This window comes from Oncorhynchus clarkii, chromosome 33, assembly GCF_045791955.1.
Source record: "Oncorhynchus clarkii lewisi isolate Uvic-CL-2024 chromosome 33, UVic_Ocla_1.0, whole genome shotgun sequence".
In the NCBI taxonomy this organism is placed as follows: Eukaryota; Metazoa; Chordata; class Actinopteri; order Salmoniformes; family Salmonidae; genus Oncorhynchus; species Oncorhynchus clarkii.
Genome location: NC_092179.1, coordinates 29,024,326 through 29,040,165, shown reverse-complemented (window position 1 = coordinate 29,040,165; position 15,840 = coordinate 29,024,326). Strand labels below are relative to the sequence as shown.

Sequence of the window (15,840 nt, the reverse complement as noted above, 5' to 3'; positions counted from 1 at the left end):
CTGTTAAGGAGCCTTTTGGACCTAGACCTGGCGCTCCGGTACCGCTTGCCGTGCGAAAGCAGAGAGAACCGTCTACGACTAGGGTGGCTGGAGTCTTTGGCAATTGCCTCTGATTAAGAGGTGTCTGCATCACATCCTACTGCAGCAAAAGGAAATCGGCTAGCTGGCCAATGAAGTGGATCTATTACACTAACAAGGATCCTTTCAGTAGGCTACAACAACAGAATGTCCACTGACTACCCTTCTATATTGCACACCCTTTAGTTTGTCCATTTTCATCCCACACATTTTTACATTAATTTTCAAAATGTCAAATTTCAATAGCTCCTTGGTCGTGTGACCTAGTGACTTCAAACAAGGTTCAGAATGTCCAGTCAGTGGGCCTACATATTAATAAGCATTTTTCTATGGCTGGCCTTGCTTTCCACCTGGCTACCCCTACCCCGGTCAACAGCTCTGCACCACCCACAGCAACTTGCCCAAGCCTCCCCATTTCTCCTTCACCCAAATCCAGATACCTGATGTTCTGAAAGAGTTGCAAAATCTGGACCCCTACAAATCAACTGGGCTAGACAATCTGGACCCTCTCTTTCTAAAATTATCTGCCGCAATTGTTGCAACCCCTATTACTAGAATGTTCAACCTCTCTTCCGTATCGTCTGAGATCCCCAAAGATTGGAAAGCTGCCGCGGTCATCCCCCTCTTCAAAGGGGGAGACACTCTAGACCCAAACTGTTACAGACCTACATCTATCCTACCCTGCCTTTCTAAGGTCTTCGAAAGCCAAGTTAACAAACAGATCACAGACCATTTCGAATCCCACCGTACCTTCTCCGCTATGCAATCTGGTTTCCGAGCTGGTCATGCGTGCACCTCAGCCACGCTCAAGGTCCTAAACGATATCAGAATTGCCATCGATAAAAGAGAATACGGTGCAGCCGTCGACCTGGTCAAGGCTTTCGACTGTCAATCACTGCATTCTTATCAGCAGACTCAACAGCCTTGGTATCTCAAATGACTGCCTCGCCTGGTTCACCAACTACTTCTCTGATAGAGTTCAGTGTGTCAAACCGGAGGGCCTGTTGTCCGGACCTCTGGCAGTCTCTATGGGGGTGCCACAGGGTTCAATTCTCGGGCCGACGCTTTTCTCTGTATATATCAATGAAGTCGCTCTTTCGGCTGGTGATTCTCTGATCCACCTCTACGCAGACGACACCATTCTGTATACTTCTGGCCCTTCTTTGGAGACTGTGTTAACTAACCTCCAGGCGAGCTTCAATGCCATACAACTCTCCTTCCGTGGCCTCCAACTGCTCTTAAATGCAAGTAAAACGAAATGCATACTCTTCAACCAATCGCTGCTCGCACCTGTTCGCACGTCCAGCATCACTACTCTGGATGGTTCTCACTTAGAATATGTGGACAACTACAAATACCTAGGTGTCTGGTTAGACTGTAAACTCTCCTCCCAGACTCACATTAAGCATCTCCAATCCAAAATTAAATCTAGAATCGGCTTCCTATTTCGTAACAAAACATCCTTCACTCATGCTGCCAAACGTACCCACGTAAAACGGACTATCCTACCGATCCTTGACTTCGGCGATGTCATTTACAAAATAGCCTCCAACACTCTACTCAGCAAATTGGATGCTGTCTATCACAGTGCCATCCGTTTCGTCACCAAAGCCCCATATACTACCCACCACTGCGACCTGTATGCTCTCGTTGGCTGGCCCTCGCTTCATACTCGTCGCCAAACCTACTGGCTCCAGGTCATCTATAAGTCCTTGCTAGGTAAATCCCTGCCTTATCTCAGCTCACTGGTCACCATAGCAGCACCCAACCGTAGCACGTACTCCAGCAGGTATATTTCACGGGTCACCCCCAAAGCCAATTCCTCCTTTGGTCGCCAGTTCTCTGCTGCCAATGACTGGAACGAATTGCAAAAGCTGGAGACTCATATCTTCCTCACTATCTTTAAGCATCAGCTATCAGAGCAGCTTACAGATCATTGCACCTGTACATAGCCCATCTGTACATAGCCCATCCAACTACCTCATCCCCATATTGTTATTTATATTTTTAATTTTCTTTGCACCCCAGTATCTCTACTTGCACATTAATATTCTGCACATCTATCACTCCAGTGTTTATTTGCGAAATTTCCCCACTACGGCCTATTTATTGCCTTACCTCCCTAATCTTACTTCATTTGCACACACTGTATATACACTTTTCTATTGTGTTATTGACTGTACATTTGTTTATTCCATGTGTAACTTTGTGTTGTTCTTTGTGTCACACTGCTTTGCTTTATTTTGGCCAGGTCGCAGTTGTAAATGCGAACTCGTTGTCAACTGGCCGACCTGGTTAAATAAAGGCCAAATAAAAAATACATGTAAAAAATATATACTATATATGGGAATGTCTTATGTCCGTCCTACATGTAGTGTTGGTACATGGAATATTCCTCAACTGCATATATCATAAATTACTATTGCAAATAGAAGTATTATGTTCAACAACTGACATTTTCAGATATTATTTTGACAAACACACTTTGGTGCTTACAATTCATTCTCTAATGTCATAAATTTGGTGGTCACTGTCATCTGTGATCTTTGTGATATGACTTTCTTTAAGCACTTACTGATGACACTGTCACTTAATATTTTTTCTTAGTCTACAAAAGCTCTACATGTATTCACTCTGTGATAGGGTTGGATCCTATATGCTACTTTTATTATTGTCCTGTAAATGGTTCAGTACCTATAATTTAGGCCGTGTGGAGAATGGGGAATAAAGGAAATGATCTCTACTGCTAAATTACTACTAGATTATAGTGATAAGGAAAACAGCATACACATTTGGCCTGTGTATTCATTTGCCTATAACTAATCAGAATTCCATTATGTTTACATAAAAAAAGAGTACTTCAAAATGAGAAGATCCTGATATGGAAAAGACAACTGGGTGGACATAAAGTGTTATATTTTCAATAATGAATGGTTAGCTGTTATGTGACAATTAGGTAAAAAACGACATTTTATTTTTTGTTGTAGATGGCCTGTAAAGCTTACAGATTTAAGTCTAATAGCATGAGATGAAAGTAGACAAATATTAGAGTGTGTGATATGAAGGCATAGTCAGTGGACATTCTGAACCTTGTTTGAGGTCATTAGGTCACATGACCAAAGAGCTATTGAAATGTTAAACTTGGAAAAATTCATGTAAAAACGTGTGATATTAAAATGGAGAAAATAAAGGGTGTGCAATAGAAGGGTAGTCAATGGACCAAGGAGCTATTGAAATTAATGTCCAAATCGTGAAAATAAGACCTGTGCAATGTTGTGCACAATTTTTGTGCACAACATCATGACACTTATTTGGAGTCTGTGGCTCAAATGGTTTGAAAGCGGAATATTCGTTGAATATCCTAATTGAAACGGTATTATTATACCGTTTACCCTATTATTTAATGTAACTGTTTCCCCACATGTACTTATCTATTTCCATTATCATTGGTGTGTAGTAAAAACCCCCACCCACATGGGATCGCCACCCGCTGATAAAAACAGAGAAATAATGCGGAAGTAAAACTGGGAGCGGGTTTGTTTTGTTTGTTGCCACCATTCTTTCCTCGTGGACGAAGCCATACTAGCTGAATACCCAACTCTCAGTCCACTGAAACATGTCTAAACTCCAGTCGTTTCGTGTGTTTTTAAATGAGCGTTTAACTGCGGCAGCTGTGGAGATTTTCGGGGCAGTTGAAGAAACGGTAGCGGAGTACCAGGAGGAGAATGATCGGCTACGGAGACTGCTGCGGATCACACCGGAGATAAAACTATGTAACGTAGGTTCGTATGTAGATCACTAGCAGTTCTGCTCAATAAATAAACTGTTACAGTGATCACCATTTCAATATGTTTAAAAAAAAAACTATTACCCGTTTCTAAAACCAGAGGCCCAACATCGCGAGACTTCCAAACGCAGGTTCGGCAGACCAGGGGCCTCATAACAGTCGCTAACGTTTCACATTACATATCTGCGTGCTCCACTTCTGAAAGGACTGCGCAATTATACAAATATTAAGATTTATAAACTTGGCGTACGCCTGTTTGCCATTATAAATCAGCCCCGCACTGAAACTGCGCGCGTGAACGAGCATTACAACTGCCTGAAAAACGCCCATTCATCGTTTTATAACGCGCTCATTTGCTGTGTACTTTGGAAGAATTGGAATTAGGCCAATGCCGTTTAAAGGAAGTATAGCAACGGCGGAACTTGATCAAATGCCTCTGGAGGTGTTGGCAGACTGTTTAAAAACTTTTACAGTGACATTTGCTATATTTTACCGTTTCTGAAAGAACTACAATTACAGGCTATTATTTCAAGTATTTTACTCTATTAGATACAATTTAAATGAGACGGGCGTGGTCATTTGCTGTAAACTAAAGCTTATTCGGGAATATGAACGCATCATGGCCAGAAAAATTGTCGTGGGATATATTCTGCAATGATTATGAAAATATATATATTATGTTTATAAATCAAATATTGTTTACTTGAGACAAAAGAAAGGAAAATTGGAAAGATGACCCTTCTGTTTTACCGTTAATGCGCTTCAGATCACATGGCAAAATACTTCGAATAGTTGATCTATTTACTACTGTAAAGTGGTTCCAATTAAATGAGTGATGGGACGTTTGTAGGCCTAGAGGCTATTTCGCGAGGATGAAACCATCACAGTCCGAAAAGGAAATAAATGTATTCTGCAATGATCATGGAAATAAAATGGTAAATAGATGCCTCATTTATTTCCAGGATGTATCACATCCGGCCGTAATTGGGAGACCCATAGGGCGGCGCATAATTGGCCCAGCTTCGTCCGGGTTTGGCCCGGTATAGGCCATCATTGTAAATAAGAATTTGTTCTTAACTGACTTGCCTAGTTAAATAAATAAAAAATACACTTTTACAATGGAAAGATGAAGAAAAAAAATGGATCTCCACTAACAGATCATCTTATTGTTTTGAATAAGAGTGCCATCACCAGGTAAGTTAACTGAAAACACAATTCTCGTTTACAGCAACAACCTGGGGAATAGTTACAGAGGAGATGAATGAGCCAATGGGAAGCTGTAGATGATAAGGTTGCCAGATTGGGTTTTTAGCCAAGAATTGACACCCATACTCTATGATAAGTGTCATGGGATCTCTAGTGACCAAAGAGTCAGGACACCAATTTAACATCCCAGCTGAAAGACTGAACCCAACACAGGACAATGTCCTCAATCACTGCTCTGGGATAAGTTTTTTACCAGAGGAAACAGTGCCTCATACTGGTTCTCCAACACCACTTCCAGGCCACTACTAGGCTACTTTTACAACAATTGTAATGAAATACTTAAACCACTAGAAATGGTGCATATGCATGTTCTTAAATTTGTGGGAGGATCAGCACATTCTCATGTCAAGTTCAGTTTTTAGAAATGCCGACTGTTCTGTGAACTGGCACACACTTTTTGTGGCAGATTTTGTGCGTCGCCATGTTTATAAAGGAGGCCCCAGTGTCGTCACTAGTTGCCACAAAGTCATAAACCCTGCCCATTTCTAAAAAAAAATATGTTTAAAATAGGATTTTAAACCTAACCTAAACCTATTAAGCAGATTTTTGTTTGCACAGGGGTGGCAGCATCATGGACTGGTGCACTTCACAAATAGATGGCTTCATGAGGCAGGACAATTATGTGGATATATTGAAGCAACATCTCAAGACATCAGGTTAAAGCTTGGTCGCAAATGGGTCTTCCAAATGGACAATGACCCCAAGCATACTTCCAAAGTCGTGGCAACTTATAGGGCAGCGGTACATTTTGAACCCATAACTCAACCCATCCCCGTTTTTTAACTGGTCTCTCAGTACAGCGACGTTTTTGTTCAATTGGACGGTCTATTCCGTTTTTATGTACTGAACGTGGCCCTGGTTAGACCCAATGACGTGTGTCTGCACATGCGTTTAGCTAGCTAACGTCGCCATGACATCGCCTACATGCGTGATCGGGGATTTATTTTTAAGAAGCGGTTTCTACATCTCATCATACCAAACCATCTTTGCTAATACCGTACATGGATACAAACATTGTCACGAAAACCAGGAAGTGATTTGAATTCGTAAATACATTTTTTTACAAAGAACTTTTGAAATAAATAGCATATCATCAGTTTATTGAGACGTACTTGATAGTAGATTATAGTTGTTCAATTATTGAATTGGAATGTTTGTTTATTTCATGAATCTACTTAAAGCCAGAGTCCTTAATTGAAACAATAATGAAGCGGGGTTACCCTGCCTCTGTTTTGGTAAAAGGTGATGATGAGCCTGGAGAAATGAAACCACTCTCAACAGACTGAGCTATGGCTGCAAGGTCTGAACCATCAAAACATGTTATGTATTAACTAAGGGTTCTAGTTTTAACTTCGAATTGATCCCAACCCTGATGTCTAAAAGATAACCTCTGCTCCTCTCTCCTTTCCTCCAGACTCCCTGCAGCTCTCTCTCGGTGTCTCTGAAGAGGAGGTTCTCCCTGATCAGCAGCACTGTGAGCAGGAGTGGAGCCCCACTCTGGGGCAAGAGAACCCAGAACTTCCACAGATTAAAGAGGAACAGGAGGAACTCAGGACCAGTCTGGAGGCTGATATCATAGAGTTCAAATTCATTCCTTCCTGTGTGAAAAGTGAATGTGATAAGGACCCACTTCAGTCCTTGACTCTTCCCCAAACCCAGAATGTGGAGAACAGAGAGCGTGACCCTAAACAAGTGGAACTCACACCTTTTGTTACTGTGACCCACCTAAAGGGTCTCTACATTCCCTGTGACCCTCAAGATAATCAAAACAATACCTCCAGCCAAAGCTCAACCTTAAGCAGCGACCCAGCGGCACTTGACAGCAGCCCATCGTTGGATCCCAACCCGCCATTGGATCCCAGCCCGCCATTGGATCCCAGCCCGCCATTGGATCCCAGCCCGCCATTGGATCCCAGCCCGCCATTGGATTCCAGTCCGTCATTGGATTCCAGTCCGTCATTGGATCCAAGCCCATCATTGGATCCAAACCAGTCAATGGTGGAACACTGTTTCAAACCCAGCACCATGTCTAGAAAAACTCACCACTGCCATGACTGTGGCGAAATGTTTGCAATGAAAGCTGACCTGCAGAGGCATGTGACTCTTTTAAAGAAGAGGCCCAGTGAATGTCGCTTCTGCAAAAGAAACTACAACTCCACCTGTAAACTAAAGGCCCATATCCGACTCTGTCACAGTGGGAAACCCTACACCTGCCCTGTTTGTGGCAAGACCTTCAAACTCAAAGGGAATCTGTCCAAGCACATAAGGATTCACACAGGAGTGGGAGAGAAACCATTTAGCTGTGGAGACTGTGGGAAAAACTTCTATCAGAAGGGGGACTTAAGTAGGCATATACGGACTCACACAGGAGAGAAATTGTTTATCTGTGGTGATTGTGGGAAAAGCTTCAATTTGAAAGGGAACCTTAGGAAGCATAAACTGACTCACACAGGAGAGAAACCATTTCTCTGTGATGACTGTGGGAAAGGCTTCAGTCAGAAGGGGACCCTAAGGAAGCATAAACTGACTCACACAGGAGAGAAACCATTTAGCTGTGAAGACTGTGGGAAAAGCTTCAGTCAGAAGGGGACCCTAAAGAAGCATAAACGGACTCACACAGGAGAGAAATCATTTAGCTGTGGAGACTGTGGGAAAAGCTTCAGTCAGAAGGGGACCCTAAAGAAGCATAAACTGACTCACACAGGAGAGAAATAATTTAGCTGTGATGACCGTGGGAGGGGAGGGGGTGTGAATGAGCCAAGTGGAAGCTGGGGATGATTTGGTGGTGGAGATGGTATGAGGGCCAGATTGGGAATGTAGTCTCTCTTGCCCTCTTCCTGTGTGTGTAAGCGCAAACTGTTTTAAATGCATTATTGTTTTTTCAGTCACATTTCAATAACATTATTTTATAATTGCTGTTCATAACTGCCTTCTCTGGTTTAGTGCTTGCTGTCCCATCAGTCCCAAGCAGCTGCCATTAGTCACGTGTTACAATGTGTTGTCTTTTAATTCAGTTCATGCAAGGAATGATCGTCCTAGATCAGCCTATTACTTAACACGTGGGAAAACAATGATATAATATTGTTACGTTATAATTTGTATGGAACTTGTAGTATAACCCCACCCACATCGGGGCGCTTTGTTATGTTTATGGACTAGCCACCCGCTGATAAAAACAGAATAAGACAATACGGAAGAAACTGTGAGCAGATTGTTTTGTTCTTGCCCACCATTCTTTCCTCGTGGATGTAAACATACTAGCTGAATACACAACTCTCCGTCGACAGAAACATGTCTAAACTTCAGTCGTTTCGTGTGTTTTTAAATGAGCGTTTAACCGCGGCAGCTGTGGAGATTTTCGAGGCACTTGAGCAAACAGTAGCGGAGTACCACGAGGAGAATGATCGACTACGGAGACTGCTGCGGATCACACCGGAAATACAACTACGTAGAATAGGTTCGTGTATAGATATACTGATAGCTACAGTTCTACTCAATAAATATACTGTTCGGGATTTCAGTGACCCACAAGTTTACCATGTTTTATGAACTATTACTAGTGATGGGGAGAACGAGGATTTATGAAGCCTTTGGGGCTTTTCACAAAATTGTGCCTAAAACAAGGCCACAGGTTCCGATCTAAAAGCCCAGTTTCAACTGTTCTGAGAGGACAGCTTCGGTATTACAGTTTAACTGAAGACCGGCCAAGACAAATTCCATAGATGGAAACCGTGGTGTCATATATTTGTAGGCACTAACTCTGGCATAGTTAGTTGAAAAAAAGCCTACGAGAAAATTGAATGCCGTTTTGGTCTGTGGTAAACACAGGCTTAGGAGATATTATACGTTTTGTTCTCTGAGAATCTTCATCAGTTAATGTCACTTTTTGTGAATTTTGAAGAAATTGTTGTGAAAAAAGTACAAAGCCATAACTGCAGGAGGTAGGGGTGCTGTATCACCCCCTGATTAATTAACAACATCTACTTATTTCAATGTAATTTATTTCCCACTTATTATATTACTCCCATGGGCTTTATTATTCCTGTGAGCAGACAGAACATGACTCCTCAGCAGCACCCTTCCTTTGGCAGCGATTAAAGCTGGATACATGTTTTGTCATATTTTTTTACTCTCTGTCAATTGGGTTCGTATTGTGGAGTAACTACAATATAGTTGATCCATCCTCAGTTCTCTCCTATCACAGCCATTCAACTCAACTGTCTAAAGTCCCCATGGGCCTCGTGGTGAAATCCCTGAGCGGTTTCCTTCCTCTCCGGCAAATGACTTTGAAAGGACGCCTGTATCTTTGTAGTGTCTGGGTGTATTGATGCACCATCCAAAGTAATTCATATCTTCACCATGCTTAAAGGGATATTCAATGTCTGCTTTTATTTTACCCATCTACCAATAGGTGCCTTTCTTTGTGAGGCGTTGGAAAACCTCCCTGGTCTTTGAGGTTGAATCTGTGTTTTAAATTTACTGCCCGAATGATGGACCTTACAGATCATTGTATGTGTGGGGTACAGAGATGACGTAGTCATAAAAAAATATATTGAACACACAGTGAGTCCATGCAACTTATTATGTGACTTGTTAAGCAAATGTTTACTCCTGAAATTATTTAGGGCTTGCCATAACAAAGGAGCTGAATACTTATTGACTCAAGACATTAGTATTTCATTTGTAAAAATGTCTAAACGTAATTCCACTTATTTTAAATGGCGACGGTGCATAAAGATGAAAGAATTCAGAAATGAAATCTTTAGTTTGAGCACTATCCAGACTTTTTAAACTATGGCGCGCGACATTGTTCAGAACAAACTACTTTTTCGTTGTTTTAACCAGCATGGCTACCACAGCATTCTGCAATGATACGCCATCCTATCTGGTTTACGCTTAGTGGGTTATCATTTGTTTTTCAACTGGACAATGACCCATCACACCTCCACCTTTGTTTCAAGAGGGAGAGTGATGGAGTGTTGCATCCGATGACCTGACCTCCACAATCCCCGACCTCAACCAAATTGAGATGGTTTGGGATGAGCCGGACTGCATAGTGAAGGAAAAGCAGCCAACAAGTGCTTAGCATATGTAGGAACTCCTTCAAGACTGTTGGAAAAGCATTCCAGGTGAAGCTGGTTGAGAGAATGCCAAGAGTGTGCAAAGCTGTCATCAAGGCAAAGGGTGGCTATTTGAAGCATCTCAAATATAAAATATATTTTGATTTGTTTAACACTTTTTTGGTTACTACATGACTCCATATGTGTTATTTCATAGTTTTGATGTCTTCACTATTATTCCACAATGTAGAAATAAAGAAAAACCCTTGAATGAGTAGGTATTCTCGCGGTTGGGTTTTTCTTTGTAGTTCGTAATAGTTTGCAAGCCCTGCCACATCCGACGAGCATCGGAGCCATTGTAGTAGGATAAAATCTTAGTCCTGTATTGATGCTTTGCCTGTTTGATGGTTCGTCTGAGGGCATAGCAGGATTTCTTATAAGCATCCAGATTAGTGTCCTGCTCCTTGAAAGTAGCAGCTCTAGCCTTTAGCCCAGTGCCGATGTTTCCTGTAATCCATGGCTTCTTGTTGGGATATGTACGGTCACTGTGGGGACAACGTCGTTGATGCACTTACTGATGAAGCCGGTGACTGAGGTGGTATACTCCTCAATGTCACTGGATGAATCCCGGAACATGTTCCTGTCTGTGCTAGCAAAACAGTCCTGTAGTGTAGCATCCGCGTCATCTGTCCACTTCCATATTGAGCGAGTTGCTGGTACTTCCTGCTCCAGTCTTTGCTTGTAAGCAGGAATCGGGAAGATACAATTATGATCAGATTTGCCAAATGGAGGGTGAGGGAGAGCTTTGTATGCGTCTCTTTGCAGAGTAAAGGTGGTCTAGAGTTTTTTTCCCCTCTGGTTGCACATTTAACGTGCTGATAGAAATGAGGTAAAACAGATTTAAATTTGCCTGTATTAAGGTCCCCGGCCACTAGGAGCGCTGCTTCTAGATGAGAATTTTCTTATTTGCTTATGGCGGTATACAGCTCATTGAGTGCAGCCTTAGTGCCAGTATCAGTTTGTGGTGGTAAATAGATGGCTACAAATAGAGGTGAAAACTCTTGGTGGTCTACAGCTTATCATGAGATACTCTCCCTCAGGCGAGCAATACCTCCAGACTTCTTTAATATTAGACATCGCACACCAGCTGTTATTGACAAATAGACACACATCCCCGCTCCTCGTCTTACCAGACATAGCTGCTCTGTCCTGCCAATGCATGGAAAACCCAGCCAGCTCTATATTATCTGTGTCATCGTTCAGCCACGACTCGGTGAAACATAAGATATTACAGTTTTTAACATCCCATTGGTAGGATAGTCTTAATCATAGATCATCCAGTTTATTTTCCAGTGATTGCACGTTGGCCAATAGGACGGATAGTAGTGGCGGTCTACCCACTCGCCGATGAATTCTCACAAGGCTCTCCGACCTCTGCCCCCGGTTTCTCAGTTTTTTCTTCACGCGAATGACGAGGATTTGGGCCTGGTCTCGAGGAAGCAGTATATCCTTCACGTCGGACTCATTAAACATATAATCTTTGTCTTGTTCGAGGTGAGTAATCGCTGTTCTGATATCCAGAAGCTATTTTTGGTCATAAGAGACGGTAACAGCAACAATATGTACAAAATAAATGAAAAACAAACAAAATAGCACAGTTGGTCGGGAGCCCGTAAAGCGGCAGCCATCCCCTCCGGTGCCATTATTTCATCTAGCTAAGGTGTTTGGTGCAGTATTTTTGAAGGACAACACTTTTTTTACTATGTAAACCAACTGCTGGGCAGGTCTTTCTCACTGTGTTCTGCTGTACGATTCGATAGAGTTAAGTCACCACAGCTGTTTTCCCGTGTTAGTGGGCATTGTGGAAATCAAACCCAAACCCAAACCCAACCCTCAAGTCATGATGAACACTTGTACTACAATCTCACAACTCAGTTTTGGAAGAGACTGACTTTATGACCAAAATTAACCTACTTGCACTTTTTAGTCAATTTTGGCACTGGCATAAATGTTCCTGACTTATATTGATATCACGTATGCCGTTTTCAACGAGAGAAGTTGGTTCTCAAGTTCAGTTCTGCTTCAAGAAGAGACATTTTAGAAATAGGCAGGATTTATGACTGTGGCTGTGTCAGCTAGTAACAACTGTCTAAAGGCTGTATAGAGAACCTCTGCTCCTCTCTCCTTTCCTCCAGACTCCCTGCAGCTCTCTGTCTCTGAGGAGGAGGTTCTCCCTGATCAGCAGCACTGTGAGCAGGAGTGGAGCCCCAGTCTGGGGCAGGAGAACCCAGTGCTTCCACAGATTAAAGAGGAACAGGAGGAACTCAGGACCAGTCAGGAGGAAGAACAGCTTCAAGGGCTGGAGGCTGATTTCAAATTCACTCCTTCCTGTGTGAAAAGTGAATGTGATCAGGAGGACCCACTTCAGCCCTTCACTTCTCCCCAAACCCAGACTGTGGAGAACAGAGTGATCCTAAACAAGTGGAACTCACACCTTTTGTTACTGTGACCCACCTTAAGGGCCTCTACATTCCCTGTGACCCTCCAGATAATAAGAACAATCCCTCCAGACAAATCTCAGCCGTAAGTAGCGACCCAGCAGCACTTGATTGCAGCCGCCATTGGATCCAAATCCATCAGTGGTGGAACACTGTTTCAAACCCAGCACCACGCCTGGAAAAACGTTTGCAGAGAGAACTGACCTGCAGAGGCATGTGACTCTCATCAAGAAGAGACTCAGTGAATGTCGCTTGTGCTTAAAACACTACAACTCCACCTGTAAACTGAAGGCCCATGTCTGCCTCTGTCACAGTGGGAAACCCAACACCTGCCCTGTTTGTGGCAAGACCTTCAAACTCAAAGTAGATCTGTCCAAGCACATGAGGATTCACACAGGGGAGAAACGTTATTGTTGTGGCGACTGTGGGAAGAGCTTTAATCGCAAGTTGACCCTAGCCGCACATATACAGATTCACACAGGAGAAAAACCATTTAACTGCTGACTGCGGGAAAATATTCAATTTGAAGGGGAAACTTAGGAAACATAAACATACTCACACAGGAGAGAAATCATTTAGCTGTGGAGACTGTGGGAAAAGCTTCAATCAGAAGAAGGCCCTAAAGAAGCATGAACTGACTCACACAGGAGAGAAATCATTTAGCTGTGGTGACTGCGGGAAAATATTCAAACGCAGGGAAAACTTAACCACGCATATACTGACTCACACAGGAGAGAATCAATTTAGCTGTGGTGACTGCGGGAAAAGCTTCTCCCAGAAGGGGAACCTTAGTAGGCACATACTGACTCACACAGGGGAGAAATCATTTAGCTGTGTAGACTGTGGAAAAAGCTTCAGCCAGAAGGGGACCCTAACGATGCATATACGGACTCACACAGGAGAGAAATAAATAAGCTGTGATGTGTGCGGAGGAAGCGTCACTCGAAAGTCTAACTTACTGATCCATGTGGAAAACAGGATGAAAACTGAAAGAAAACAGAAAATTAATACAAAGACCTGTTTAGTCACAAGATGAGAATAAAAAGATAGGATGTGGACAATACTCTGAGTACACGCTCATAGACTCACATCTATTGGTTGGTGGAGGACAACATAATGATACCTCTCCTAGGGACCTGCTCTCCATGCTTCAGGATTAAAGTTCCTCTGGTCTCTGATCTATTCTATTGGTAACCTGCTGTTTCTCTCCACAGTGCTCTCTGCTACTCTCTGGTCTACATGGAGGGCCTAGCTTCTTTACATCTGTCTGGAGGGAGAGATAGAGGTCACAGAATGAGGTTTCTAGTCTCAACACTCTCCAAGGCTTTTTAGAGGAAAATATTAACTTTTCAGGTCATGTCACAAGTGCCTTCTCCTCTGACAATGGCACTGCTAATTAACTCAGTGATGACACTTCTCCTTTCTCCCCACTAGATGGCACTGTTTGCGATATGATCCCATCACACCATCTCTGTTGTATGTAAAAACGTGTTAGTCATTTGAAATCATTCTTCACAGACCTATGAGGGTATAATGTTAAAAGAATCAACACTGTTACCCATTACCAAACACATTGAAACAGACACACACTGTATTACAGCTAAACAGGACCGTGCTAAACTGAACCAGACATGACTGACCATAAGGGGATGTCATAGAATAGATGGTGTGTACTGTGGGGCCAAAGGTGACTGTAAATCAGGATTAGGTTAACATCTGAGTGGTATACTACGAAGTAAGCTACATCAACTCAGGGTTTTCTAAAGCTAACCTGCTTCACATTCCAGCTCAGGCTTCATCCGTACTATGACAGTGAATATTGCTTGTCCGCCTGCCGCTAACTCTAGCAGGCTTGTAGCTGCGCTTCCACGTCACACATGGTTAGTCGAACGCCAAACTCTTCATTGAGACAGTGCTGAAAAATCAACCCGTGTGCGAGTCAGTGCCACATTTTCATTTGTGAAGATATCAAAATGAAAGAAAATTGATCTTACAGATTCAGCAGACTGGTGTGAAATAGGCTTTTAGAAGTGCTGTCTTTATTTGACTCCTTATCATTACTGCCGTCTTTGGTCTGCTTATCGCTCCTTATTCTATGTGTGAAACAGCTTGTTGTGTTGTGGCCATAGACATAATCCATAGAAGGGTTTTGTGACCTTTGACCCTGTCAATTTGACTGTTAAACTCATGGGTACACTAGCAATGGCTGGCAGTTTGACTTGAATAAGGACTACCATCTATGGATTATATGTCTATGGTTGGTTGTGGCTGTCAGATTGACTTGAATAGGAACTACCATCTATGGATTATATGTCTATGGTTGGTTGTGGCTGTCATTTTGACTTGAATAGGAACTACCATCTATGGATTTTATGTCTATGGTTGGTTGTGGCTGTCAGATTGACTTGAATAGGAACTACCATCTATGGATTATAACTCTATGGTTGGTTGTGGCTGTCAGTTTGTCTTGCAAATTTCTAAATACAACAGTGTGAAAAACATACTGTTTGGTAAGCAAATTCTGTTGTTACTTATTTGTTTTCATTTAAAATTGGCAAAATCACAGTAAGGTACTGAATTGTAACCCAGAAATGATTTGATATTAAGATAAAAACGGCTGCATTAGTCCTTTAAATGCTCTCCGAAGGAGGACATATCATTCTATACATACAGGCTACTATACTAATGAATAAATAAAGCTAACCCCATGTTGGTGCATCAGTGTCCCTCTGCCGAAGAGATGTCTGTATGACATCTTACTATAACAACATTACATTGGCTAAGGGTAGCTGGCCAGTCAAGTGGATCTAACACACTAACGTGGATCCTATCAGTGTCCCTCTGCCGAAGAGATGTCTGTCTGTATGACATCTTACTATAACAACATTACATTGGCTAAGGCTAGCAGGCCAGTCAAGTGGATCTCACACACTAACATGGATCCTATCAGTGGGCTGGTGTAAATCATTTCCCTAGGGACTACAGGAGGTCCTGGTTTACTATTAGGTAGTCTGAGCACTCATAGGCACACCATGTTCAAGAGGAGTGTCACAATGTTAAGTAATTACACACATCGCCTGCTACAGAGCTATAGAACAAACCAAGGTCGCCTCATCACAAGGTTGGAATACATTTACTCGAGAATTCTACA

At 42.5% G+C, this 15,840-nt stretch overlaps 2 protein-coding genes and 1 pseudogene across 2 annotated transcripts in view; 2 read left to right on the top strand and 1 right to left on the bottom strand.

The window, feature by feature from the left end:
* Nucleotides 1-15,840, bottom strand: part of LOC139392991 (protein NEL-like) — a 240,905-nt gene that overhangs the window by 198,040 nt on the left and 27,025 nt on the right. The window lies entirely within an intron of this gene.
* Nucleotides 3,600-9,693, top strand: LOC139393001 (zinc finger protein 629-like). Its single transcript, XM_071141317.1, has 2 exons — nt 3,600-3,860; nt 6,546-9,693. Exons 1-2 carry the CDS (start codon nt 3,695-3,697, stop codon nt 7,844-7,846), a joined length of 1,467 nt encoding a protein of 488 aa, XP_070997418.1. The 5' UTR covers nt 3,600-3,694; the 3' UTR covers nt 7,847-9,693.
* On the top strand, nt 8,423-13,599 carry LOC139393002 (zinc finger protein OZF-like; annotated as a pseudogene).